General features: G+C 41.1%; 1 protein-coding gene across 7 annotated transcripts in view; it reads right to left on the bottom strand.

Annotated features, from left to right (window-relative positions):
• erbin (erbb2 interacting protein) overlaps positions 1-24645 on the bottom strand; it is a 221013-nt gene that overhangs the window by 116966 nt on the left and 79402 nt on the right. For all 7 annotated transcript variants that reach the window (XM_059974399.1, XM_059974400.1, XM_059974398.1 and 4 more), the window contains 2 exons: positions 16391-16588; positions 11680-11797 (listed from right to left, as the gene is read on the bottom strand). In XM_059974399.1, coding sequence (XP_059830382.1) covers positions 11680-11797; positions 16391-16579 — 307 coding nt within the window. In that variant the 5' untranslated portion in view covers positions 16580-16588. The remainder of the gene's footprint in view (positions 1-11679; positions 11798-16390; positions 16589-24645) is intronic.

The following is a 24645-nucleotide window of genomic DNA, read 5'->3' as shown; positions in this document are numbered from 1 at the left end:
ATAGCAGTGCTGATTTTGGTTGCCGGGGGTGGGTTGTGAAATGTCGATGCATCTCTTAGCCGCTGCACTCAGTTTCCACAGCTGACCACTGGTCTTCAACCTTGCCCCTTTCTTCATGCTCTTCTGATGAGCTTGGTCAGCACATCTTGAAACTACCGTCCGCCGTGAAATTTCTGCCTGGGAGAGACCCTGCTGATGTAGGATGACCACCTTGTGTCTTTTGCCATGGTGTAAGAATTGACGATTTGAAAGTTAAATGATCACATCTGCCACACTTTCATCTTTTAGTCTGGTTGTCCTTTGCCCAGTTTGATTCCTTCTAGACCTTTTTCTGTTAATCAGTTTAGTTCATTCAATTCATTATGTCATTGATCATTAGCACCTGTTTGTTATCTCGGTTTAATCATGCACTGGGCTATACCTACAAAGTCATCATTTTTATTTGAAAAGTGGTCCATTTTTTTAATATGCGACTTTAATGAAATGCAAAAAATTCTCTGACATTCAATTTTTTGGAAAGTGTTAAGGGAATTTAACTTTGGTCTTTTCAACTGACACATGAATACAGAAGACAAAACAAAAAAACTCAAACACAATTTATATAAAAAATCTAAGGTGCCTAAGACTTTTGCACACTACTGTACATATATATTAGCAAATTAAGTAAGTAGTGTTAAAAGAGCAAAAAAATAGAGAGGTAGTGTGTTCATGGGTTGGTTCACTAACCATTTAGAAATCTGATGGCAGAGGGTCAAAATTTGTTCCTTGGAAGTTGAATGTGTGTCTTCAATCTCCTGTATCACCTTCCAGATGGTAGCCATAAGAGAGCATGTCCTGGATGGTGGGGGGTGTTTAATGATGGATGCCACTCTTTTTAAAAAAATGTTGAAGATGTCCTCAAATTTAGATAGGTTGGAAGAAACAATCAAAATATCCAAAACAGGCTAGACGTAGGAAAATATTTCTTTGGGCTGAATACCAGCCTAGCATAAAATTTAAAAGGAAGGTATAGGACAAATAGGTGTGATACAAGGGGAATTTTGTTCCCTCAGAGGATCGATGAGATTGTCTATTGCAGATAGCTGTGTTAATTGCCATTCATTTGAAACAATGACTGGCATTGAGGGATTCAAGGATAGAGCTGGCTGGAAAGAGGTACTGTGGTAAAAGATCAATTGTGAAATTGATAAATGGAAGTGGGTCAGAAGGGCCAAATGCCGAATACTATTTGTTGTCTTCTCAAGTTCTTAAAATCAAAGACTCATTCTACAGACATGGCACAACACTCGTAAAAGACTCTGACTAAAAAACCCACAGTATATCTTCACCCCTAAATTTATCAAAACATAACCATGTGTGTTTAGTTTACGGGTACACAGAAGAAAAGTCTGCTTAAATTTTAAATAATTTATAGAGGTATTTGCATGCAAGGTTTTCAGCACAGTATTGTGGGCCGAATGGCCTATATTGTGCTGCAGGTTTTCTATGATTCCGTGCTTTCTCAAAATATACAAAACACTTTCTGAACCTACCCAAATGGTATGCAAGATGTCATTTGATTTGTTCACCTTCAACTCCAACTTCTTGCAAAGCCAGATGAGCGCCACAGTAGAGTAGTGGTTGAATAGAGGCGATTACAGCTCGTGGTGTTCCAGAGTTCAGAATTCATTTCTGGCACTGTCCGTAAAGAGCCTGTATGCCTTCCCTGTGGAATGAATGTGTTTTGCCTGGGTGATCTGGTTTCTTGCTATAGTCTAGTTGGGTTAATTGGTCATTGCAAATTGTCCCACGATAAGGTGATGGTTAGTTGGAGTTGTCAGGGGTTGCCGGGGCCCGAAGGGCCAGAAAGGCCTACTCCACACTGAATCACTGAATAAATAACAAAAATAAATTGTACTTTGCTTTCACTGCTGTCAGTTAAAAAGGTTGCAATTTAAAATGGTTCATAGGGCTCACATGTCTAAAGATAAGCAATCTCATTTTTATTCAGATTATCTCCTTTCTGTGATAGAAGCTTCATTAATTCACATGCTTTGGACATGTCCGAGCCTTGAAAGATACTAGAAGGAAGTATTCCAAACTTCCTTGGACTTTGCAAGGTAAATTTCAAGCCTAACCCTTTGACTGCATTATTTGGTATTGTTGAAGGAAAAGACTTTATTTTAGAGACACCTGATTTGCATATTTTGGCTTTTATTTCTCTTATAGCTAGGAGGGCGCTCTTGCTAAAAGGGAAGGATGCTGTTCCGCCTACTCATGCTTAATGGTTATGGGATGTTATGTCATGCTTAAATTTAGAGAAGATCTGTTGTTCAGTTTTTGAATCTAGCCTAGACTTGTATACATTGTGGGGACCATTTTTGAGATTCAAGATCTTTCAACTTTCAAAACCTTTGATATGTTGTAAAAGGACAGATGGTGGCTAATAGTAGATCTTATTACTCGATAAAGGTTCCCCCCACCCTTTTTTCTTGCTTTTCCTAACAGCTCCGAATTTAGTAGTGTTTAGATTTTTTTTCTGTATAACAAAATTATTATATTTCAATATCATGACAATATAATTTTTATGAATACAGGGTTTTGTGATTGTAACTGTATTTTTTAATACAATGTATTTGGTACTTGTTTTTCTTTTGACTTAAAATATATATTTTCTTGTACTCTGTATTCCCCTATGCAGAAACTAATAAAAATATTGAAAGAGAAAAAGGAGAAACCATCGAGTGTGTTCAGTACAATGTCTGCATTAATAGGAGGAAGATGTACATTGTTTGAGAGTAAGTCTGAAAAAGTCTATTAAGCAAAAGCTCAAGCATGCAGCGACATACAATATGATGAAACTAGATAGTCACAACTAAACTTTACTATTTCAGACACACAACACTAAGGACATTAAACTACAGGATACAATCTTTCTTTTAGTGCCAAGTAATTCAGATTTGTTTCTTGTATTTAATCTCAGCTGAAATTTGTTTTCCCACCTTAGCCCTTCAACCTCTCCTCTCATTTACTTTGGAACTGAAAACAACTGTTTTAGTTTTCTTTGTCTCAAATTCCACTAGTTCATGCAATGATTGAGACCCAGTCCTAAAAGTAAGCCACTGTTGCAGGACAGAGCTTAGCTTTTTAATAATGCAAGTCAACAGCAACCTGATTTTAGGAAATTTACCCACATTATACTGTCCAATGAGACACACTGCCCAGTGTGATCGCGGAACCGTCGCAGCAGGAGGAGGAGCGAGGGGCTCGGGAGAGCGCTGGGAAGCAGATGAGGAGCTGAGGTGAGTGCGCTTTAAAAGGAGCGTGGAGGGCAACTGAAGGGTTAAACAGAGTGTTGATTAGAGGGAGTGAGTACTTGTGATAATTGGCAGGGACAAATAAAAGGAGGGGCAACTGAAGAGGAGTACCCACTATGTGAGTGGCTCAGGGTATGAGTGGAGCTTTGAGGCTTTAGCGAGCAGAGGCTGAGGATGAGCTTGCTCCCAGTGAAGTAAGGCCAGGTAAATTCCTTTAATTAATTTATTTAGCTTAGGAGTAGGTAATGGAGGCAGCAGTTTGGGCAGTTGAGTGCTCTGTATGCAGGATGTGGAAAGTCAGGAAGAGTACAATTGTCCCTGATGACTACACCTGTAAAAGGTACATCCAGCTGCAGTTCCTGATAAACTGAGTTAGGGAGCTGGAGCTGGATTAACTTCAGATCATTTGTGAGGCAGAAATAAGCAGGAGTTTCAGTCACCCCTAAAAGTCAGGGGCAGGTAGCTGGGTGACTGTCAGGAGAACGAAGGGGAATAGACAGAAAGAGCAGAATACCCCTTTGGCTGTTCCCATCAACAATTAGTATACTGTTTGAGATGACCTACCAGGGACAAGTCGTAGTGGTTGTGTCTCTGGCACTGAGACTGGACCCTCAGCTCAGAAAGGAAGGAGGGAAAAGAGGAGAGCAGTAGTGATAGGGGATTCAATAGTTAGGGGACAGATAAGAGGTTCTGTGGGAGATCGAGAATCCTGGATTGTCTGTTGCTTTCCTGGTGCCAGGGTCCACAATATTGCAGATAAGAGTTCTTGGTATTCTCAAGAGGGAGGGTGAGCAGCCAGATGTTGTGGTCCAAGTAGTGGTCAATGATGTGGATAGGAAGGAGGAGGAGGTCCTGCAAAGAGTTTAGGGAGTTAGGTGTGAAGTTGAAGGACAGGACCTCCAGGGTTGCAATCTGGATTACTACCTGTGCCACATGCTAGTGAGGCTAGAAATAGGAAGATAATGCAGCTAAATACGTGGCTAAGGAGTTGGTGCAGGAGGGAAGGCTTCCTGTTTCTGGACAATTGGGTTTTGTTCCAGGGAAGGTGGGACCTGTTGCACCTGGACTGGAGGGGGACTAACATCCTTGCAGGTAGATTTGCTAATGCTGCTCAGGGGGGGAATTTAAACTAGATTTGCAGGGGGAGGGGAACCAGAATGTTAGATAGTGAGGTGGAGGAGGATAAAGGTCATGTGAGGACTGCATGTATAGACAGAAATCAAAGGTGTGTACATGAGAGATGTTCTCAGGTGCATCTATTTCAATGCAAGGAGTATTGTAGGTAAGGCAGTTGAGTTTAGGGCGTGGATTGGCACGTGAGATTACGACATTATTGCTGTTAGACTTGGTTACAGGAGGGGCAGGACTGGCAGCTTAATGTTCTGGGGTTCTGTTTTGGAAGGTGATGGGGGGGAGGGATGAAAAGGGGAGGAGCGGCATTACTAGTCGGGGAAAATATCACAGCTGTGTGTAGACAGGGCAGCCCAGTGGGCTTAGCCACAGAGGCCATATGGGTGGAGCTGAGGAATGGGAAAGGTATGACCACACTAATAGAGTTGTGTTATAGACCGCCCAATAGTCAGAGAGAATTGGAGGAGCACATCTGTAGAGGGAAAGCAGAATGCATGAAACAAAGTTGTAATAGTTGGGGATTTTAACTTCCATATGTTGACTGGGACACCCACACCGTTAAAGGGCTAGATGGCTTGGAGTTTTGTCAAATGTGTTCAGGAAAGCTTTCTAAATCAATATATAGAGATACCTATGAGAGAGGATGCAATACTTGAACTCCTATTAGGGAACCAGACAGGTCAGGTGACAGAAATATGTAGGTGAACATTTTGGGTCCAGTGACCATAATGTCATCAGTTTCAAGTTAATTATGGATAAGGATAGGTCTGGTCCTTGATTTGAGGTTCTAAATTGGAGAAGGCCAATTTTGTGGACATGACAAAGGATCTAGTAAGAGTGGATTGGGATAAGTTGTTTTTTGGCAAGGATGTGTTCAGTAGGTGGAAGGCCCTCAAAGGTGAAATTTTGAGAGTACAGAGGTTGCATGTTCCTGCCAGGATTAAAGGCAAAGTTAGCAAGTATAGGGAACCTTGAGATATTGGCAATCTGGTTAAGAAAAAGTGAGGTGTATAGCAGGGGATAGGCAACAAGGAACAAATGTGGTACTTGTAGACCATAGAAGATGCAAGAAAATACTAAAGGAGGAAATCAGGAAGGCAAAAAGACATGAGGTTGTGTTGGCAGATAATGCGGAAGTAAACGAAGGGTTTCTACAAGTATATTAAGAGTAAAAGGATAGTAAGGGACAATTGGTCCCCTGGAAGATCAGAGTGGCCATCTATGTGTGGCCATCTATGAGATGGAGGGGATCTTAAACAGTCTTTTTGCATCAGTATTTACTCAGGAAACTGGCATAACGTATATGGAAGGAAGGGAAATGAGCTGTAGTGTCATGGAAAATAGAGATTAAAGAGGAGGAGGTGCTTGCTGCCTTACAGCGAAGACAGATACTTTATTCATCCCCAAGGGGAAATCCAACATTTTTCCAGTGTCCCATACACTTATAGTAGCAAAACTAATTACATACAGTATTTAACAGTATAAATATGATATGCATCTAAAATCACCCTCCCATATTTCCTCGGACCTTGAGAGAGATTAGTGTAGATATTGCAGGGGCCTTGGCAGCAATATTTCAAATGTCCTTAGCCACGGGCGTGCTGCCAGAGGATTGGAGGGTAGCTCATGTTGTTCCGTTTTTTTAAAAAAGACCAGGTAATCACAAGCTGGTGAGCCTGACTTCAGTAATAGGTAAAGTATTGGAGGTGTTCTGAGAGATCAGATACAAGTATTTGGACAGCCAAGGGCTGATTAAGGATAGTCAGCATAGCTTTGTGCGTGGTAGATCGTGTTTAACAAATCTTGTAGAGTTTTTCGAGGCGGTTACCAAGAAAGTAGATGAAGAAAAGGCTGTGGATGTTGTCTACATAGACTTTAGTAAGGCCTTTGACAAGGTTCCACATGGGAGGTTGGTTCAGAGACAAGGTATCCATGGAGTGGTTGTAAACTGGATTCAAAATTGGCTGTGTGGGAGAAGACAGTGGTGGTGGATGATTGTTTCTCAGACTGGAGGCCTGTGACTAGTGGTATGCCTCAGGGAACTGTGCTGGGACCATTGTTTGTTTATATCAATGATCTAGATGATGTGGTAAATTAGATCAGTAAGTTTGCTGATGACACCAAGATTGGAGGTGTTGTGGACAGTGAGGAAGGCTTTCAAAGCTTGCAGAGGGATCTGGACCAACTGGAAAAATGGGCCTGAAAATAGCAGATGGGATTTAATGCAGACAAGTGTGAGGTGTTGCATTTTGGAAGGTACAAATCAAGATAAGACATGCATAGTAAATGGTAGGGCACTGAGGAGAGCAGAGGAACAAAGGAATCTGGGAATTCAGACACACAATTCCCTGAAAGTGGCATCACAGGTAGACAGGGTTGTAAGGAAGGCTTTTGGCATAAATCAAAGTATTAAGTATAGGAGTTGAGATGTTATGGTGAGGTTGTATTTGTATTTGACATTGGTGAGGCCAAATTTGGAGTATTATGTACAGTTCTGTTCACCTAACTATAGAAAGGGTATCAGTAAGATTGAAAGAGTGCAGAGAAGATTTACTAGGATGTTGCCAGGTCTTCAGGAGTTGAGTTACAGGGAAAGATTGAACAGGTTAGGACTTTATTCCTTGGAGCGTAGAAGAATGAGGGGGGATTTGATAGAGGTTTCCTAAATTGAGGTGTATTGACAGTAAATGCGAGTAGGCTCTCTCCACTTAGGAGAGGTAAATATGAGAGGACATGGCTTCAGGATGAAAGGGGAAAGGTTTAGGGGGAATTTCACTCAGTGGTGGGAGTGTGGAATGAGCTGCTATCTGATGTGGTAAATACGGGCTCACTCTTAAGTTTTAAGAATAAATTGGATAGATACATGGATGGGAGAGGTCTGGAGGGTTATGGACTGGGTACAGGTCAATGGGACTAGTGGAATAAAGTTTCGGCACAGACTAAAAGGGCCAAATGGCCTGTTTTCTGTGCTGTAGTGTTCTATAGTTCTAATTAACACTGGCTAAATCACAGGACAATTTACAATGACTAATTGACCTTCTAATCATTGTCTTTGGACTGCAGGAGGAAACCCACGCAATTCATGGGGAGAATGTAACAACTCCTTACAGATGGTGCCAGAAATGAACTCAATTCTCCAATGCCCCTGGCTGTGACAGCTGTGCACTAACTGCTGAATTACTGTGCTACCTTGAAAATATTGATCATTCTGGACAGACAGTAAACAATGTGCAAATGAAATCAAAGTGCAAATATAGAACAAGAAAAACTAATTTTTTAAAAAGTTGAATAAATAGGTTGTGGGAAAAGTTCAGTGACAGGGTAAGGGAAGTTGACTGAAGTTACCCCCTCTGATTCCAGAGCCTGCTGGTTGAGGGCTAATAGCCATTCCTAAACCTGGTGGTGAGAGTCCTGGGTCTCCTGTACCTTCCTCCTGATGGTAGCAGTGAGCAGCACATCTTGGATGGTGGGGGTCCATGATGAGGGACACTGCTTTCCTATGACAGTGCTCTGTGTAGATGTGCTCAATGGTGGGGAGCGCTTTACCTGCAATGGCCTGAGCCATATCCACTGCTTTCTGTAGGCTTTTCCATTCAAATGCACTGATGTTTCCATACTGGGCTGTGATGCAGCCAGTCAATATACTCTCCACATATCAATACAAATTTGTCAAAGTTTTAGATGATATGCTGAATCTTAAACTTTGAGGCAAATAGAGGTGCTGCTGACATTTCTTCACAATGGCCCCATGTGCTGGACCCATGATTTATCCTCTGACATGAATACACTGAGGACTTTTAAAATGTTGACCCTCTCCGCCTCTGATCCCTGATGAAGACTGGCTCAAGGATCTCCAGTTTCCTCCTCCTGAAATGAATAGCTCCTTGAAGCTCCCTAGTCTTGCTGACATTGAGTGTGACGCTGTTGTATTTCTTATTATATCAAAACAAAGGATGAATCCCAGGAAAAGAAGAGTCCCCGTTTCATAATTAAGCAAAGTAAACCAAACAAAATTCATGCAATTGCGATGCAAGTTTGAGGTCAACAGGACAAAAGTTATGATTTGCCCAGCCCAGATTAGAGAGAGCTGTGAGGCATTGGTAATTATGTTGCCAGAGCTGAGAGACAATGGGGAAGGAACAACTTATTGGTAGCAGACTGAAGGAGATGCTAGAGTTATAGATGAAAATATTGATAAGCACAGGTTTGGATTGTATAAAAAATCTCCAGTTAAACCACACCAGGATAATGCCCTTGGCTCATACCTTTATTCCAAGATAACAAGTTTCAGTCTCAATATGAAAGCTAGGGAGAACTTAAAATGAGGTGAAATAATTTTCAAAGGCCTGGGTGTTGAACAAGGGCTTCTTTTCAATGAGATTTAAATAACTGACTGATACACCTCCTGGTTGGTGAGGAGTAGCTGAAATCGTGTTGCGTGGGAGTTGAGATAGACATTCCTTAAGGGGGTGAAGAAAAATATTTCTTTCACCTAGAGCAGGGGTTCCCAGGCATTAAAAAGGTAGGAACTCCTGACCTAGAGGATACCGAGGATCTGGAACTCTGCTCTAAAAGTTAAATGAAATGAGGTGGTTTTTTTTCAAAAAAACTCACTGGCTTGAGTAGCTTTTGGTGCCATCACTTGTAGACTCTGGACCAAGAGCAATTGGGATAATGCAAATAATTCATTTTTAGCTGACCTGGATTCAAAGAGCTCATTCCAATTGTCAATGAATTGGAAGTAGACACTCAGCACTCCAAGCCTGCTCTGCTGTTCATTAAGATCAACTGAACTTAGTGCATCAACTCCATAATTTTGCCTCCCCTATTGAACTTTACAAAGAATCACTACTCCCTAACAATAAAGACTCTACCTTCCACACCCTTTGAGGAAGAGGGTTCCAAAGACTTGCAGCCTTGGGGGAAAAAAATGTGCATCTTTTAACTGCTGATGCTAAGACTATTTAGTCATACTTCTATTTGCTGTAAAACAACTAGGAGAATTCTCTCCATTGAGCTACAATCACCTGGATTCAAAAGGCTCGACACTGGCTGAGTAAACTAGGAAATACAGTGGGCAAGTGCACAGCGGACTCTCATAAGATACAGTACATTATTGATAGTATGGCCCTGTCATTAAATTGGCTCATGCATAGTTTGGGAGAAAATCAGTATGGAGCTGAGCACTATGAGAGTGAACAGGATGCAGGAAATAAATGAGGCGGTGAGATTGATTGTAGTGCTGGTACAAACTCAATAGATCATAAGATGGTCTCCTCCTAATGGTAAACAAGATAGAAGATATAATTCTAACATGCCTGGCAGCTGATGAAGAATGGATAATACTGTGTGTGTTGACTTGGAGCCAAGGCACTGGGATCACAACTGTTTCTAATTTGCTCCAGCACCAAATTCAGATACTCAAAGCAAAGTAATTGAAAGACTAATCTGAAAGAACCCATTACATCCTGGATTTCAGACTGACCCAGATCTGAAACAGATATTTTGTTGTGGCTAACAAGATTTGGTTTCTAAAGTGGATGGTATTCAACTGCAATAATAAAATGCAGACAAGTCAAAAATTATAGAAAGTGCTGGATGAAAACAGAACACAATATAGTTACAGATTACATTTGTCTGTATTAAGGTAAAAGGAGTACTAGAAAGAAAAAGCAATCTGCAGTGTCAATAATGTAAACATGTATTCCAGACACTTCACAGTAGTGCTCCAGATAATTAAGCCAGAAGCAGTAATAGATGGGAGTTTTAGAGGGTAGATTTAGAAACTCGAACGCAGCAAGGAAATTGAAATGTTTGGAAGTGTACATCTAAAGAAATCTCAGATGGTGGGTCAAGGCCATGGAGGGAAGCTAAGATACAAGAACTTCAAACTTCAGGAGCCAAGTTAATGGGAGCATTGAACCAGGAAGAATATAAAGAATATATATATATATATATAAGAATATAAATTTTAACTAAGATATAATCCTATTGATGTGGTATCCCCGCTGCAAGAGAATAAGAGTTTGGTTAAGCATTAACCAGAATACAAGCAAAGGCTGTATCAATGATAGATTGAGGTGGAAGGCAAATTATAGAGCTGAACTTGGTCACTTATAACAAGAGAAATGGCTCTGGCTAGGGGAGTGTTGCATGCAGATAACAAAATAAACAGGATGAATCAAAAATAATCAAGGGGGAAGAATAAGAATTTATGGCCAGTGGAGAAGACAAGTTTTTGCTCACCCAGTGTTTAACTTGCAGTTTAAGACTTGATGTCAAATAAATCTGACGACAGAAGAAAGGATCGGGATAGATGGTGCTAGAGAGACAGCTGGATATTGTCAGTGCAAATTCAGAATCTGAGCTGGTCTATAGATCACGCTGCCAAGACTCGGCAGACAGAGGAGGAAACCTAAACAAATCCTTGTAGAATATAGTCATCAGAACAAATCTGCTGGCTGCTCTTTTGGAAACCTTGGACATCTTTCATGTTTCAGAGGATTTTACGCACAACAGAATTAGAACAGTCACGGCATGAAACAAAGTCATTTGGCTTCAAGTTTCTACCAGCTCCAAGATAAATCTCATTGAACCACCTCCTTCCCATAGCTCTGCAAATTCTTTCATTCAGCCAAAATAATGACTTTTGTCAAAATGCTTTATAAAAACATGTATTCCCTGAATGCATGTTTATAAAGGATGTGTCCCACCAAGCAGTACACATCTCAGTCTGGTGTTCTTGTGATGGATGTCCAGCCACAGGCCACTCTACATCAGTGATCATTCAAGTTGTACTGATGACCCGTTTGTTACATAACACTAATTCCAAGTTTAGAGATAAAATATGTGATTATTACACATCCAAAGCACCGACAGACTTATCAATAAGAATTCACTGCACCCTGGATCTCAGAGTGTGGCCGTGACCTGGAACATATTTCCTTGTGGCAAACGAGAATTGATTTATAAACTGGCAGCATTCAGTTACAAGCTACCTTCAGTTCATTCACATCAATGAGGATTTGCAAAGCTATGTCAGACCTCAGTTATGCACAAGAGCAACACCAATGTAATACAAAGAACTGACAAATTGGGGAACAGATTTGGACATGGAAACAGGCTTGTGTGATTACTGCATACCCCCAGCTGCCCTCACTTATTCACCAATTCACAAAAGAAATTCCATACCCCAGCATGGATTAAACATCTACATTCTGATATTTAAAAAAAAAATGACATAAGTCCTTACCATTCTTGCTGACATCTAGTTCCCTGAGATTGATGAGATTTGAAATGGAAGCTGGCAACACACTGAGATCATTATCGGGCATGCTCAGCTTGTGTAGTGACTGGCAATTGAACAGTTGCTGTTTAATAGAGAGCAAAAACAAAGGTGAACTGAAGATTTCAGAAGAAAAAGAATCAAAGAACATTTACTAAAGATTATGTTAGCGTCTTCTGGGATGTATTTCAAATTTGAAACATCAGAGGATGCGACATGCCCACCAGGAGGGTCCCTCCGTTAATTAATTAAATAGTATTGAGAAATATTGAGAACACCAGCTACATTTTTCCAAACTAAAACGAGTGGACATTAACATACAACACTTGTAAGCTTAAACTTTGACCCAATCAATCCATTTAATATTTTTTAAAAGAATGCTGCTGCCATTGCCTTGAATATGTAAAATTCACCTGCCCTCTATTCCTCCACTCTGATCTTTTATTTCTCACCTGCCTATTACTTCCCAATGGGTTTCTTCCTTCTTCCCTTTCCCCTGTGGTTCACTCACCTCTCTTATCAGAGATCTGATATCCAGCCCAACCTTTCCCACCCAACTAGCTTCACCTATCACCTTCCAACTAGCCTCTTTTCCCTCCCCTCATCTTTTTATTCTGGCACACCCCCCTTTCACCCTGAGGAAGGGTCTTGGCTTGTAACGTCAACGACTAATGTCCATAAATGTTGCCTGACCTGCTGAGTTCCTCCAGTATTTTGTGTGTGTTGATCTGGATTTCCAGCATTTACAGACTTTCTCGTGTTCATGTATTACATTTTCTGGTCCTTAACTGAACTAATTACATCACAACAGCTTCAACTCTGTTTTCCCTCGTTCTGAATTCCAAACCAAACTCATTCCTACAGTGCCCTGGTGGAGATACATTCATTGCCCGTATGTCCTGTACACAGTTTGCCCTGTATCTCTATTTCAGACAGTTTCACAGGGATTCATCTAGACATTGCAAAAATGGAAGAAATCAAACACTTAAATGGTAAAAGTACCGGAATACAGTTAAAACCACATTAAGAAAAAAAGAGTTCACATATGACTTATTGATTGTGTACTCTTCAAAACACCGAGCCTTTGTACTGTTAAGAGTTGCACACATTCGTGCAAGTGGAGAGCATTCCATCACATGCTAGCCCCAGTTAAGTAGATGGAAAACGTCAGTGCTTCAGGAAGTGAGTCATTCAATGAAAATCATAACCTGCCATTTCTTCTTGTATTTCTTGTACTTAATCCAGGAAAATTTGAGAAATGGAAAGGCAAATGATTTAGTGTTGGGGTAACACTGCACTTACAACCTCACTCCCTCTGAACACACAGTCTTCTACTCTCTCTGCACCAATTCCAACCTCAAACACACAGACAAGAGTGGTGCCGTTGCAGTCTGGTGTAGAGTGGTGCTGAAGTCTAGCCTTGGTCTTGCAGAGGCCAGAAAGCAGCTCTCAGACAAATCCTATTACATAACTCTGAACCGGGACACCACCAAGAAACATCAGGCCACTGTCTCCAAAACCATGACGGACCTCATCACCTCTGGAGATTTCCCCTCTACAAACTTCAACCTCACTCTTCCCCAAACTCATTCTGCCTTCTACTCAAGATCCACAAACGCAAGTGTCCATAGTTTCTGCCCACTCCTGCCCTACTGAACATATACCCTCATATGCGGACTACCTTGTCCAGTTTAAGATAGTGAAGCATAGCGACAACTTGCCATTGTAAACAATGTTTCCTCAGGTACAATCTGAGGACCCCTTTCAGAGTCCAACTTTTGAACTGCCTCCACAACCTGGAATTTTCGTGATGTGAAGTCTCAAAAGGTTCAGGAGGATTGTGCCGTGGCATTTATGGGCTGAATCGAGTCAGTGTGTCCCGGAGCTGAGATTGGGAAAGGAACCAATGTTTGGCCATTGCTGGATTGGACTTGGAGGTGATTCAATGCAGCAGAAATGAGGAGAGCAGAGGGGAGGCAGAGTCGAGGTGGTGGAGCCTGGACCCCCGAGTGAGGTCCCCCATGGTTTGACCAACTTAAGCACCAGGCCAAATTGGAAAGGTTGGGCATGGGCCAAATCGATGTGGTGGGGCCTGGGTCCAAGAGCTTATTCAAGCAGCAGGGCCTGGGTCTGAGAGTGAGGAATGACATGAAGTTTGGCTGATTTAAGCACTGGGCCAAATTGAAAAGGTCAGGCTATCAGGGCTGGAGATGAAGGACGGGCCAGTGTTCAGCTCGCGGCTCCGTGAGGTTTACTCATCTCTGCACTGAACCGAGGCTGTGGCTTGAAACTAATGGGCTCCTAAATCAGCTGCAGTAACAATGGCATCATGGCTTTAGACTCACTTATGTGAACTTCAGTTCTGAATGTTATTTGTTTATTTTTATTGTCTGCACAATTTGTTTTTTCTGCACTTTTGGGTGTTTGGCAGTTCTTTTTTTAAAATTGGTTCTATTGGGTTTTTGATTTGTAGCTGCCTTTAAGCAGATGAATCTCAAGGTTGTATTTTGTCTGTACACCGGTTCAGTCCCTTCTCCCTTACTCCCATGCCACTTTGGATGCTCTCTCCCGCTTTCAGTTCCCTAGCCCCGACTGCTCATTTCACCATGGACTCATCAGGAAGGCCTCAATGCTCTCACCCTCTTTTTGGATAACAGACCCAACCAGTTCCTCTTTGCCATCACTCTCCTCAATCTGGCAGATCTTGGCAACCCCCACTCTCTATCAATGGTGTCACCACGAGCGGGGTCCAGTTCTGCCTGCCCATTCATTGGAAGGTGGATGGCTCCATGTAGCCAAACCTACACTGGCAATGCTGCCCAACTCTTTCCTCACCACATTGACAACTGAATTGGTGCTGGTCCCTGCACCATATGGAGCAGCACAAATTTCGTCAACTTCACCACTGACTTCCACCCTACCTTCAAGTTCAGTAAGTCCATTTCCAGTTACCCCTCTCCTTTTTCCTAATCTCCCTGCCTCCATCTCAGGGGGCAGATTAATCACTGACATCTTCTATAATGCCAATTTAACTATGCCTCTTTCTACCCCATCACTTGCAAGAACGTTATTCCTTTCTCTCAGTTCCTCTGCCACATCTATTTTTGAGATGAGGCTTTCTTTTTCAGGATACCTGATGCGGTGTTTTCCTCCCAGAAAACAGGGTTCTCCCGGTGATCAATACAACCCTCACCTGCTTCTCTTCTGTTTTCCTACTCTCATCCCGAAACCTCATCCTCCCTAGAGAAAACAGGGATAGAGTTCCCTTGTCCTCACATCCAACTCATTCCTTGCAACTTCCACCTTCTCCAACATGATCCCACCAGCAGGCAAAGTATCCACCCCCCCTCTGCAGAAGAACCATTCTCACCGACTCCCTTGCTTGTTCATCCCTCCCACAGGCTCTTACCCTTGCATTTGTGCGAGGTGTTACAGCTGCCCCTACCTTTCCTCCCTCACCACCATTCAGGGCCGTAACCAGCCCTTTACCTGTGAATGCTTCTGTCATATCCTGCATCTGGTTTGCCTCCTCTGCACTGGTAAGACCCAAAGCCGGCTGGGGTTTCACTTTTCTTACCCGCTTCCCTGCCCTCTTGATTTGCCTACCACCCACACATTCCTCCCCATAGCTGTCTTGCTCAGTATTCCATGGTCTGCTGTCCTCCATCGGATTCCATCTTCTTCAGTCTTTTGTCATTTCCCCCCCATCACCTCCCTGACTCTTGTATTATTCCCACCAGCCTGCCATTTAATCCCTCAACTGGATTCTCCTGTCAGCCGCCAGCTCCTGCTGCACCCCTCCACCCCCACTTTTATACCAGCTACCTCTCATCTTACCCATCTTGAAAATGTTTCAACCCAAAACACTGATTGTCTATTTCCTTCCACAAATGCTGCCTGACCCTCCAGTTCCACTAGCATTTTTTTTTAGCACAGTCGGCAGATTCCCAATGTCCCCAAATCATTTATAGTGGCACATTCAGTGCTGATGAATTTCAACAGAAGATCCTGAGGCTCTTTGTTCTTGGCACTCATTTTGCAATTGATACTTGCACCAGATGTCAACCAACACTTGGAAAAGATTAAATTATCAGAGATGTCCAGATTCTGCACCACACAGCGACAGAGCGCAGGGAGTTATAATAACAGCTCCCCCACACTCTTCCTGTAGCCCAAATTAAAAGATCAGTGATGAAGAGCTGACAAGTGCTTGGCCTTGGAGACTGGCCTGAGAACGTTTGCACTGACGTTCCCCCCCCCCACCCCCCCTTCTGAGATGACTCACCTCCAGTCACTGCCAGATTCCCCCGGTTCCAGCCAATGTGATTTTGCCATTATTTAAATCTGATACTATATTCATGTTAAATGCAAGTTAGCTTGAGTGCTGTGACTATTTTTATCCCACATTTCTGGCATATGCTGTGTCGTCTTTCTGCTATAAAATTCAGCTTTATTTTTTGTAGCCTTAACTCACACAACCCATCAGGTAATATACACTGATTTGTCAAATGCAAGAAGAAATATCAGAAAAACCAACACCTGGGTCAGGGTAAAGTACAGAGTCAAAACAAATCAGTACTCTGATTCATGCTTTGTTTGAGGGAAATTAATTAGATTTTTAAAAAGTGATTACATTGGACCCAAAAAGCAAATGAGGCTTTCCTGAAGAGTTTCCCACCTTTGGAAGTTCTTCAATCTGGTTGGCATCTAAATAAAGTTCCTCCAAAGTCTTATCGAAAGGGAAGATTTCTTTGGGTACTTGTTCTAAACTGCAGTGAGAATAATCCAACACAGTGACTGCTTCCTCTTCACCCCGGAGACAACGGCATGGCACCAGTCGTCCAAACAAATTACGCTTCGTCGTCATGATTAAACTCTGCAAGACAAAGTGGACTTTGTAAGGTTTCATACCTGGAAATTATTAATTTCACACCAAAGGACATGGCAGGAGAATTAGTTTTCTCATGTTACACATGACATGTTAATTTAGGAAAAGCTAGAAGGGAAAACAGTATTTGAAAATGCATCCTGAACACCCGATTTTAATTGTTTGGTTTAATATAACAATAATAACAAGCATTATTTGAAACAAGTGAATGTCAAGACGATCAAAAGAACAGCATTTGAATCAGCATGTTTTTGATTCAGTGTTCTACAAAGCTTTGTTTTCACTTAAAAAAAATTATGCTCATGGGACAATGTTAGGTAATTGGAAAAATATTTCACATACCACTGACATTATTCACTTCAAATCCGCATGTCTGCTGCATCTGCATCAACTGCCTCCCTAACTGTTCAGAATAAATGCCAATTTTTATGCTGTTATATTGAATTTATATTGCTTCACATAACTGGTACTGCAACACAAAGTTGAAAAGGGTGGGCAGGGCTTATAGAAAGAGGAAGATACATCCTCTTTATGGAAGCTCCAAGAATACTTTTCCTCAAGATTTTTCTTAAAAGGAACACTTCAAATACTCACTCACACATATCAAGCGCGCTGGACAACTTAAGTGGTGCTTCCATTGGCAAACTGGTTTATTGTGGTCATATGTACTGAGGTAGAGTAAAAAAACACATCTTGCTTATCATTCATGTGTGTCAATTCATCATAGTGCATTTTAGTAGTACAAGGAACAGACCACAGAGAAAAGTGCAGGACAAGTAGACAATAAGGTGCAAGTTCACCACAAAGTATATTGTGAGGTCAAACACCCACTCTTATCGTAATGTTCAATAGTCTCAAGACAGTGAGGTGGAAGCTATCCTCGAGCCTGGTGTGACATGCGATCAGGCTTCTGATCCTTCTGCCCAATGGGGGATGGTGGGAGAGAGTTGAGAGAGTGTCCAGAGAGGGTGGGCTCTCTGACTCTACTGGCTACTTGAGCAAGGCAGTGAAAAGTGAAGACAGAATCCATGGAAGACAAGCTCCTTTTTCATCTTGCACTAAGCTGCTTCCACTTCCCTGCAGTCAGAGCAGAGCAGCTGCCACACCATGCCGCTGACAGAAAGCAAGACAAGTGCCAGTCACCTTGATTTAAAACTAAACACTAGTCAACAGATTGACAGCTATCTCTACTAACAGACTACACGTTCCTTAAATGAGAAACATTGTGGATAATGAAGCCTCCACTGGAACAATTAATACCTTCAAGATAATTGACCTGACAATGCAGAAATTTTCTTAAAACCGACCTACCAGGAAAAAGCCTGAGATATAATACCTTCTCTGGAGCATCAATGAAACTTTGGTATGGTTCACAGGGGACATGCTAAAATTCCTTAGCTTCCTGAACAAATAGAGGGGCTGGTGTGCATCAAGATGGTTGGACCAGGACGAGCTGTTGGTAATGTTCACTCCGAAGAACTCATAAGATCTCAAACATCAGGATCTTAGCAAACAGGCACATGTAACACCACCATTCTCTCACCCCACCCCCTTCTTGTACAGGATGTTCCCTATAGTGGGGGTATCCGGAACTAGAGGGCACAGCCTCAAAACTGAACGGTGACCCTTTAGAGCTGAGGTAAGGAGGAATTTTATATAAATATATATATATATATATATATATATAGACAGAGAGTAGTAAGTCTGTGGAATGCTCCGCCGCAGAGCGTGGTGGAGGCCAACTCCGTGCCTATATTCAAGGCAGAAGTTGATTGTTTCCTGATCGGTCAGGGCATCAAAGGATATCGGGAGAAAGCAGATGTATGTGGTCGAGTGGGATCCAGGATCAGCCATGATAGAATGGTAGAGCAGACTCGATGAGCTGAATGGCTTAATTCTGCTCTTACGTCTTATGGTCTAGAAGTCAATCCCCAGCCTTTTTGTTTTGCCGACACCGAGGGAAAGATTGTTGTCATGACAACACTTTACTAGGCTCCCCATCTCTATCCTGTCCTCTGACTCATTTTTTTTTGGAGATACGGCCCACAACTGTGGCATCACCTGCTCAGTTGTAGGTGATGTTAGTGGAATCTGCTACACAGTCTTGAGTGTATAGGGAATAGAGTGGGGGTGAAAGACAGACTCTTGTGGGGCACCTGTGTTAAGGATAATCATCATGGTATTGCTGGTTAACTTACTTATCAGCATCTATTGGTCAGAAGTCAAGGAATCAGCTGCAAAGAGAGACAACGAGCCCAAGGTCCTACTTGGAGAGGAATTTGCTTGGAATTATAATACTGAAGGCAGAGTAGAAGTCAATAAGCAATAGTCTCACACAAGTGTTTTTAACTGCCCAGACTGCCGCTGGTGAATTCATAAGTCCTTCTGTTCATGCCCTGGCCTTACAGCTGTTTGGAACCACATTAAAGAGACATTTCACACTGGTACTGTACTCTGTATTTGCAATTGTAGACCAGTCCTGTTTTTCCTGTGGAAGCCATTTCTCAACCGCTGGCTTTGTTCTCTTCAACAGTCTACCTTGGACATCAGGGTATGAATATTGGGGAGATCAGTTAGCTTCTGCACCATCATAACCGTCAATGCAAGTCCAGTGTTGCACAATTCCAGCAATAACTGGACAACGCAAGACTTCATACAAGCCAAAGAGATTCTGAACAAGTCATCTTCCTGTCCTCCACTATCCTGAACATAGTGGACATATCTTGTCTACACGCAGTAAAAAAAAAATGATATTTACTAATTTTTACACCAATGAACTCTTCCCAGTTTTTTGCAATAGGTCCAGGTGAAGGAGATTTATATTAAATAGCTCCACTTCTTAAAATAAATCCAATCTCTACCCCACTTTATACCCATCCCAAAGGAAATATTGTTACACTCTGGAACCTTACTGTTACACATTAAGCAGTTACTTTTAAACATTAAAAAGGTTTCGTGCATGACATTTTGAGTTCAAGTTGTTCATGCAGTACAGTTATCCATTACTGACGACAAGATGGATAGGAACCTATTTCCACTGCAGTTCATTGCCAAATGAGTTATCAAATGAAGACACTGCAAATGCTGGAATCTGGACCCCACTAAGCTGGAAGAACGCAAGCAGATTCTGTAGAGAAAAAAATGGCTTAAATCAACATTTTGGACTGAGTTCTTGCATCAGATGCTACTTGACAACCCCCCACCCCCCAAGTTTTTCTAGCATTAGTTTTTGATCAATAATTACATGCTTGTGGAGTGACAATTGTTTTATACCCTCTCCACTATGATTTATATATAGTTTAAGAAAACATCAATCTTTTCAATTACACACCAAGATTATTAAATTATGGTTCTAGTATATTAAAAAAAAATTTAAACTCTACTTCAATTTATTATCGATGCCCAAAATTCCATTCTGCTACTCTAGAATGCAGACCATGGTCATTGCACACGATCCATTACATATGATCGAGACCTTGCAACTTCACCTAATAGGAAGGCAAGCACAAAATACATACACTGCTACTCATTTCTGAATGATCAACTACAGAGTGTGGTTTCCCCAAGATTAGTTTGTGCAGGGTCAAACCAGGTCAGAAGACAGCAAGGCTAGTCCTTTGTGGGAAAAAAAGGGAAATGACTAAGGATGTTAAATACTAATGCAGTATTTTGCAAAAGGAATTTCAGCTCACTTATACACCTAAAAACAAAAGGTCATTTCAGTGAATTCACCGAATGCTGAATGTATTCAGCAGGTCAGGCAGCATCTATGCAGAAGAATAAAACTGTCTATGTTTCATGCAGAGACCCTTCAGTCCTGTGGAGTTCCTCCAACATGTCTGTGTTCTGCTCTAGATTTCCAGCACCTGCATAATATCTGGTGTTTTAGTAAATTAATTCATTTTTAGCTAATTCGTTAACAACAATATCAGAAGACAACATTGCTAAACTGGGCAGAAAATTTTAAAAGACTAAAGATTAAAAGGATGCGTAATCTTAAAGTGACACACCTATAGGTCACATCACAACATGACAACTCACCAGCAGATCAGGTTTTTCCAGTTAATCTAAGTCATCTCAGACTGCAATTGAATGTAGTTTGTTCAAAATTAATTCCATTCAAAACAGTTTGGCTGCTTGTATTTCAGTGAAAAGACTTCATTGTTCTGCACATCTACTTTATTACAAGTGAAGAATCATTTGGGATCATTTAAAAAAAGCCAATGACAAATCCCTAAGACTACTGTTAAATATATTGCAATCAAACATTACATACGTGTTGAAAAAGAAACCGCATGTAATCTGTAATTTAGCAAATCTAAGTTGCATGGAAGAGGGCTATTGCCCATTAACCATCAGGCTTCTGAACCAATGGGGATACCTTCACTCAATTTTACACCCCATTACTGAACTTTTCCTATAACCTATAGACTCACTTTAAGATTCTCCATATTTACTGCTTATTTATTTACTATCTCTTTTTTTGTCCTTTGTATTTGAACATTGGTGACTTGTTCATCCTATTGGATGTGGTCTTCCATTGATTCTATTTAGGATTATGATTCTTGGATTTGCTGTGTATGCCCACAGCAAAATGAATCTCAGGGTTGTACAAGATGACATACATGTACTTTGATAACAAATTTACTTTGTTAACATGAGGAGCACTGAAGATACTGGAAATCCAAAGCAATGCACACAGACAAAATTCTGGAGGAACACAGTAGGCAGACAGCATCTATGGAAATGAATAAACAGTCGACCTTTTGGAAAAAGATAAATTTACTTTGAACTTTTCGGTCAGAATAGAACTATTGAAGAGTACCTGAACCAATCATGGAAACAATGCTTTTGAAATCAAATCCTAACTTGTTAATTCTGGACAACTAAAGCATAAGTGTAGCGCTCCTTTCCTAGATGCAGGGACAAAACAGCAGCCACCTCGATGCTGCACAAAAGGATTAGTTATGGAAAGTTTGCCTGTCAAGTAGATTGGTTTTCAAGCCAGAACAGGTGACTAGATAACAGTAACTTTAGCAGTCTGCACACTAGCATTACTTACTTCATTTTATGCTACTCAGAAATTTATCATAGAGTAGCATTTTCCATTCCATTTCTTTATTGCCTGCCTGAACAAGTTTAAAAAAAAATGCTTGCTCACAAATGAATCCAGCCAAAGTGTCTCCACAAGACAACAGAAGTTCTAAAATGCCATTTTTTCAAAACTATGAGACACAAAAATTGAAACCATTTTATTCACTTCAACGTACTTAAGTACAATTTTAAAAAAAACTAAATTATAGCAGGACATTTCGTGATCATTTCCAACCCAAAGTGTCTAGGTACTGATTCCTTATTCTGGTACTTATTCTCTCGCAGCCTCTGACATCTCAGTGATCATATCTGCCTCTGCAGTAATGATAGAATATTTAACAATATTCACAACCAAAGCTGGTCATCTCCAACACTGTACACAAACCCAGATTTTTGATAGCAAAAGCAAATTCTTATTTCCTTCTGTTATGCCAAAAGCAGTTTCAGAGCACATACCACCACCACCACACTCAGGACTGTCTGAGTCAATAAACCTCCAGTCTAGAAACTGTCCGCAGGAACTGCTCACAGGGCAAAGCAGATACAGAAATCTGAGAAATTTTAAATGGTCTCTTAAAGTCAAACAAAACCAAAGTAAAACAAAGTATTTCACTTTGTAAGTACTCAATTTGTCAATGACCATGACTAAATACACTTCTATAAAGTGAACAGTGATCGAATAATTTCAATTCACTACATCACCCAATGGCAGACTTGCTCACCTACAAGCTCTCCAATTAGTTCTGATTTCGTCTGCTGCTTCCTAGCTCCAGGTACACCTCTCTGCAGTAACACCTCTCTAAGCTCGTCATCTACGCTGTGGTCTCATTGGGCTGCCCAGTTGTTGAGTCTTAAACCGCCAAAGGGGCAATCTGTATCAACACTACACAAATGCAATGCTTCTACCCATATCATACATAGTAAACTATGATGCATTTTCCAAAATAATTTTTTAAGAAGCTTAGCTCTGATGATTTGTGTGCCAGCTGCCAGCGTCTCTATTTAGTAAATGCTGATAGTAAAAGCAAGCATTGACCAAGGTGAATCAAGTACTTTCCCATCCTCTGGGGCCAATAACCTGCTTCTCTGACATCCTGAGTCTGGACATCCTCAGACTCTTGCGTAGTTGACAGTCCATCTTATCAGATCCTTTTACTCTTTAAAGCTTCAGGCCCCCAAGAAAAGAAGTTTCTTATTGGAATTTTAGAATATGATGCATGATGGAAACCCAAGGATGGCCATGAAGTTGGAGTGCACTGAATGAGAAAAGTGTGGTGATGTGCCAGTTCCTGGTTGGAGAGCACTGAGCATGCGTGGGGTTTGCCAGAGTGTATCAGCATGTGGCGGGTGCTAAGATGTGTTTGTTTAATAGAAGTTCTTAATTCTTACAGAATATGATTCTTAATTGGTAACCCACGATATGCTTAAATAGAAGTAACAGAACACAAACTATGCAGGTAAATGCAGCAGGTAATGAGTTACCAAGTTCAGATGACAACAATTTGCTTCTGATCATGGAGGAAAAATGTCAACTTTGTACAATGTTGGCAGAGCAATGAATAAAAGTGAATTGACTCCACTGCAGCTGCTGACTGGTAATACCAATTACCTCTGTACAAAGAATGACCTTCTGTGGGGAAACTCAACACAGCTCTCCTGAATTATATACAATTACAGCTCTCCTGAATTTGGTACAATTACAAATGGCGGTCTGGGTAAGGGAATCCCTGGTAACTTTGGACTTTGGTTCCAGTAAGTGTCATGACTTTCAAAGACAAGCACCTGGGGAAAAAACAGCAAGTGAAAGACTGTATGGGGCAAACATAATCTTATCAGTACAGGTAGCCTTCAAAAAAACCACAACTACTGTAGTTGATAAACTATAGATCACTGAATGTTACCAGAGAAAACTGTAGACAAATCTGATATCAAAAGATTACATTTCACTTTTAAAAAGAGCAATGCAAATTCAGTTAACATAAAATAGTTACAGCAAATTGGAAAACTCATCAGAAGGCTGTCCTGTCTTTCTGTCAGTTTTGTCTGAAACATATAATGGGACAAAGATCTTTAACTGCTATTTATGAAATTAGAACTTGACAAATTTAAGTGAATGGAACATCTTAAGTTCAGAAAATATTTTTGATCATGGCAAGGGAACTGCGTATGCTGGAAATTAAAACCTAGACTGGAGAGTGCAGTAAAAGCTTGGCTCAGTCACGTTCTTTTTCAGAACACAAATGAGTTAACCTATCAGGTATTGGCAGATCGGCAAAACAATTCCAAACATATGTGGCTGCTCAAGGTCTCCTTCAGCTGGTTTAAATATCAAGTATGTACCAAGTTTGGGTAGTGATGTTTCAAACTCAGAGCTCCACTGGCTCCAGGGAATAAGCATCACTATCCAACTCCCAGACAGCAGGGAAGGGAACAGAGCTGTATTCAAAGCAGCAACCACATACTCTACTTCCTATTGTATTGCACAAAACTGCTGATGAAATGTTCAGGTTCCTATTCATTTACATAAAATTACTCTGAAATATCAGGTTCTTGGAGCCTCAGCCTAATCACAGCAAAGTAGCCCTGAGCAACAGACACACAAAATGCTGGAGGAACTCAGCAGGTCAGGCAGCGTCCACGGAAATGAAAGTTCTGGGCTGAGTAGCCATTCCTTTAGTTTTCACTGCTTAATAATGAATTGAAATGTAGTTTTACATTTAAAATAGAATACTTCTACATTCAAAGATAATTTTATTTTCTCCGCCTTCATTCTTTTCAGGTCTTATAACTCGTGGGGAAAATATCACAAATTATCATCAAAACAACTCCAGCATTAACAAATATTGACATCTACACCACAAATTATTCACCTGCAAAACAGAATGTCCAACCCTATTGAAGTCAATTAGGCAGAAATTTGAACCAAACCCATCTGACTAACAGCATCTCTC

Source organism: Hypanus sabinus, chromosome 7 (genome assembly GCF_030144855.1).
Source record: "Hypanus sabinus isolate sHypSab1 chromosome 7, sHypSab1.hap1, whole genome shotgun sequence".
NCBI lineage: Eukaryota > Metazoa > Chordata > Chondrichthyes > Myliobatiformes > Dasyatidae > Hypanus > Hypanus sabinus.
The sequence above is the reverse complement of the archived record's forward strand: the minus strand, read 5'-3'. Positions and strand labels throughout refer to the sequence as shown.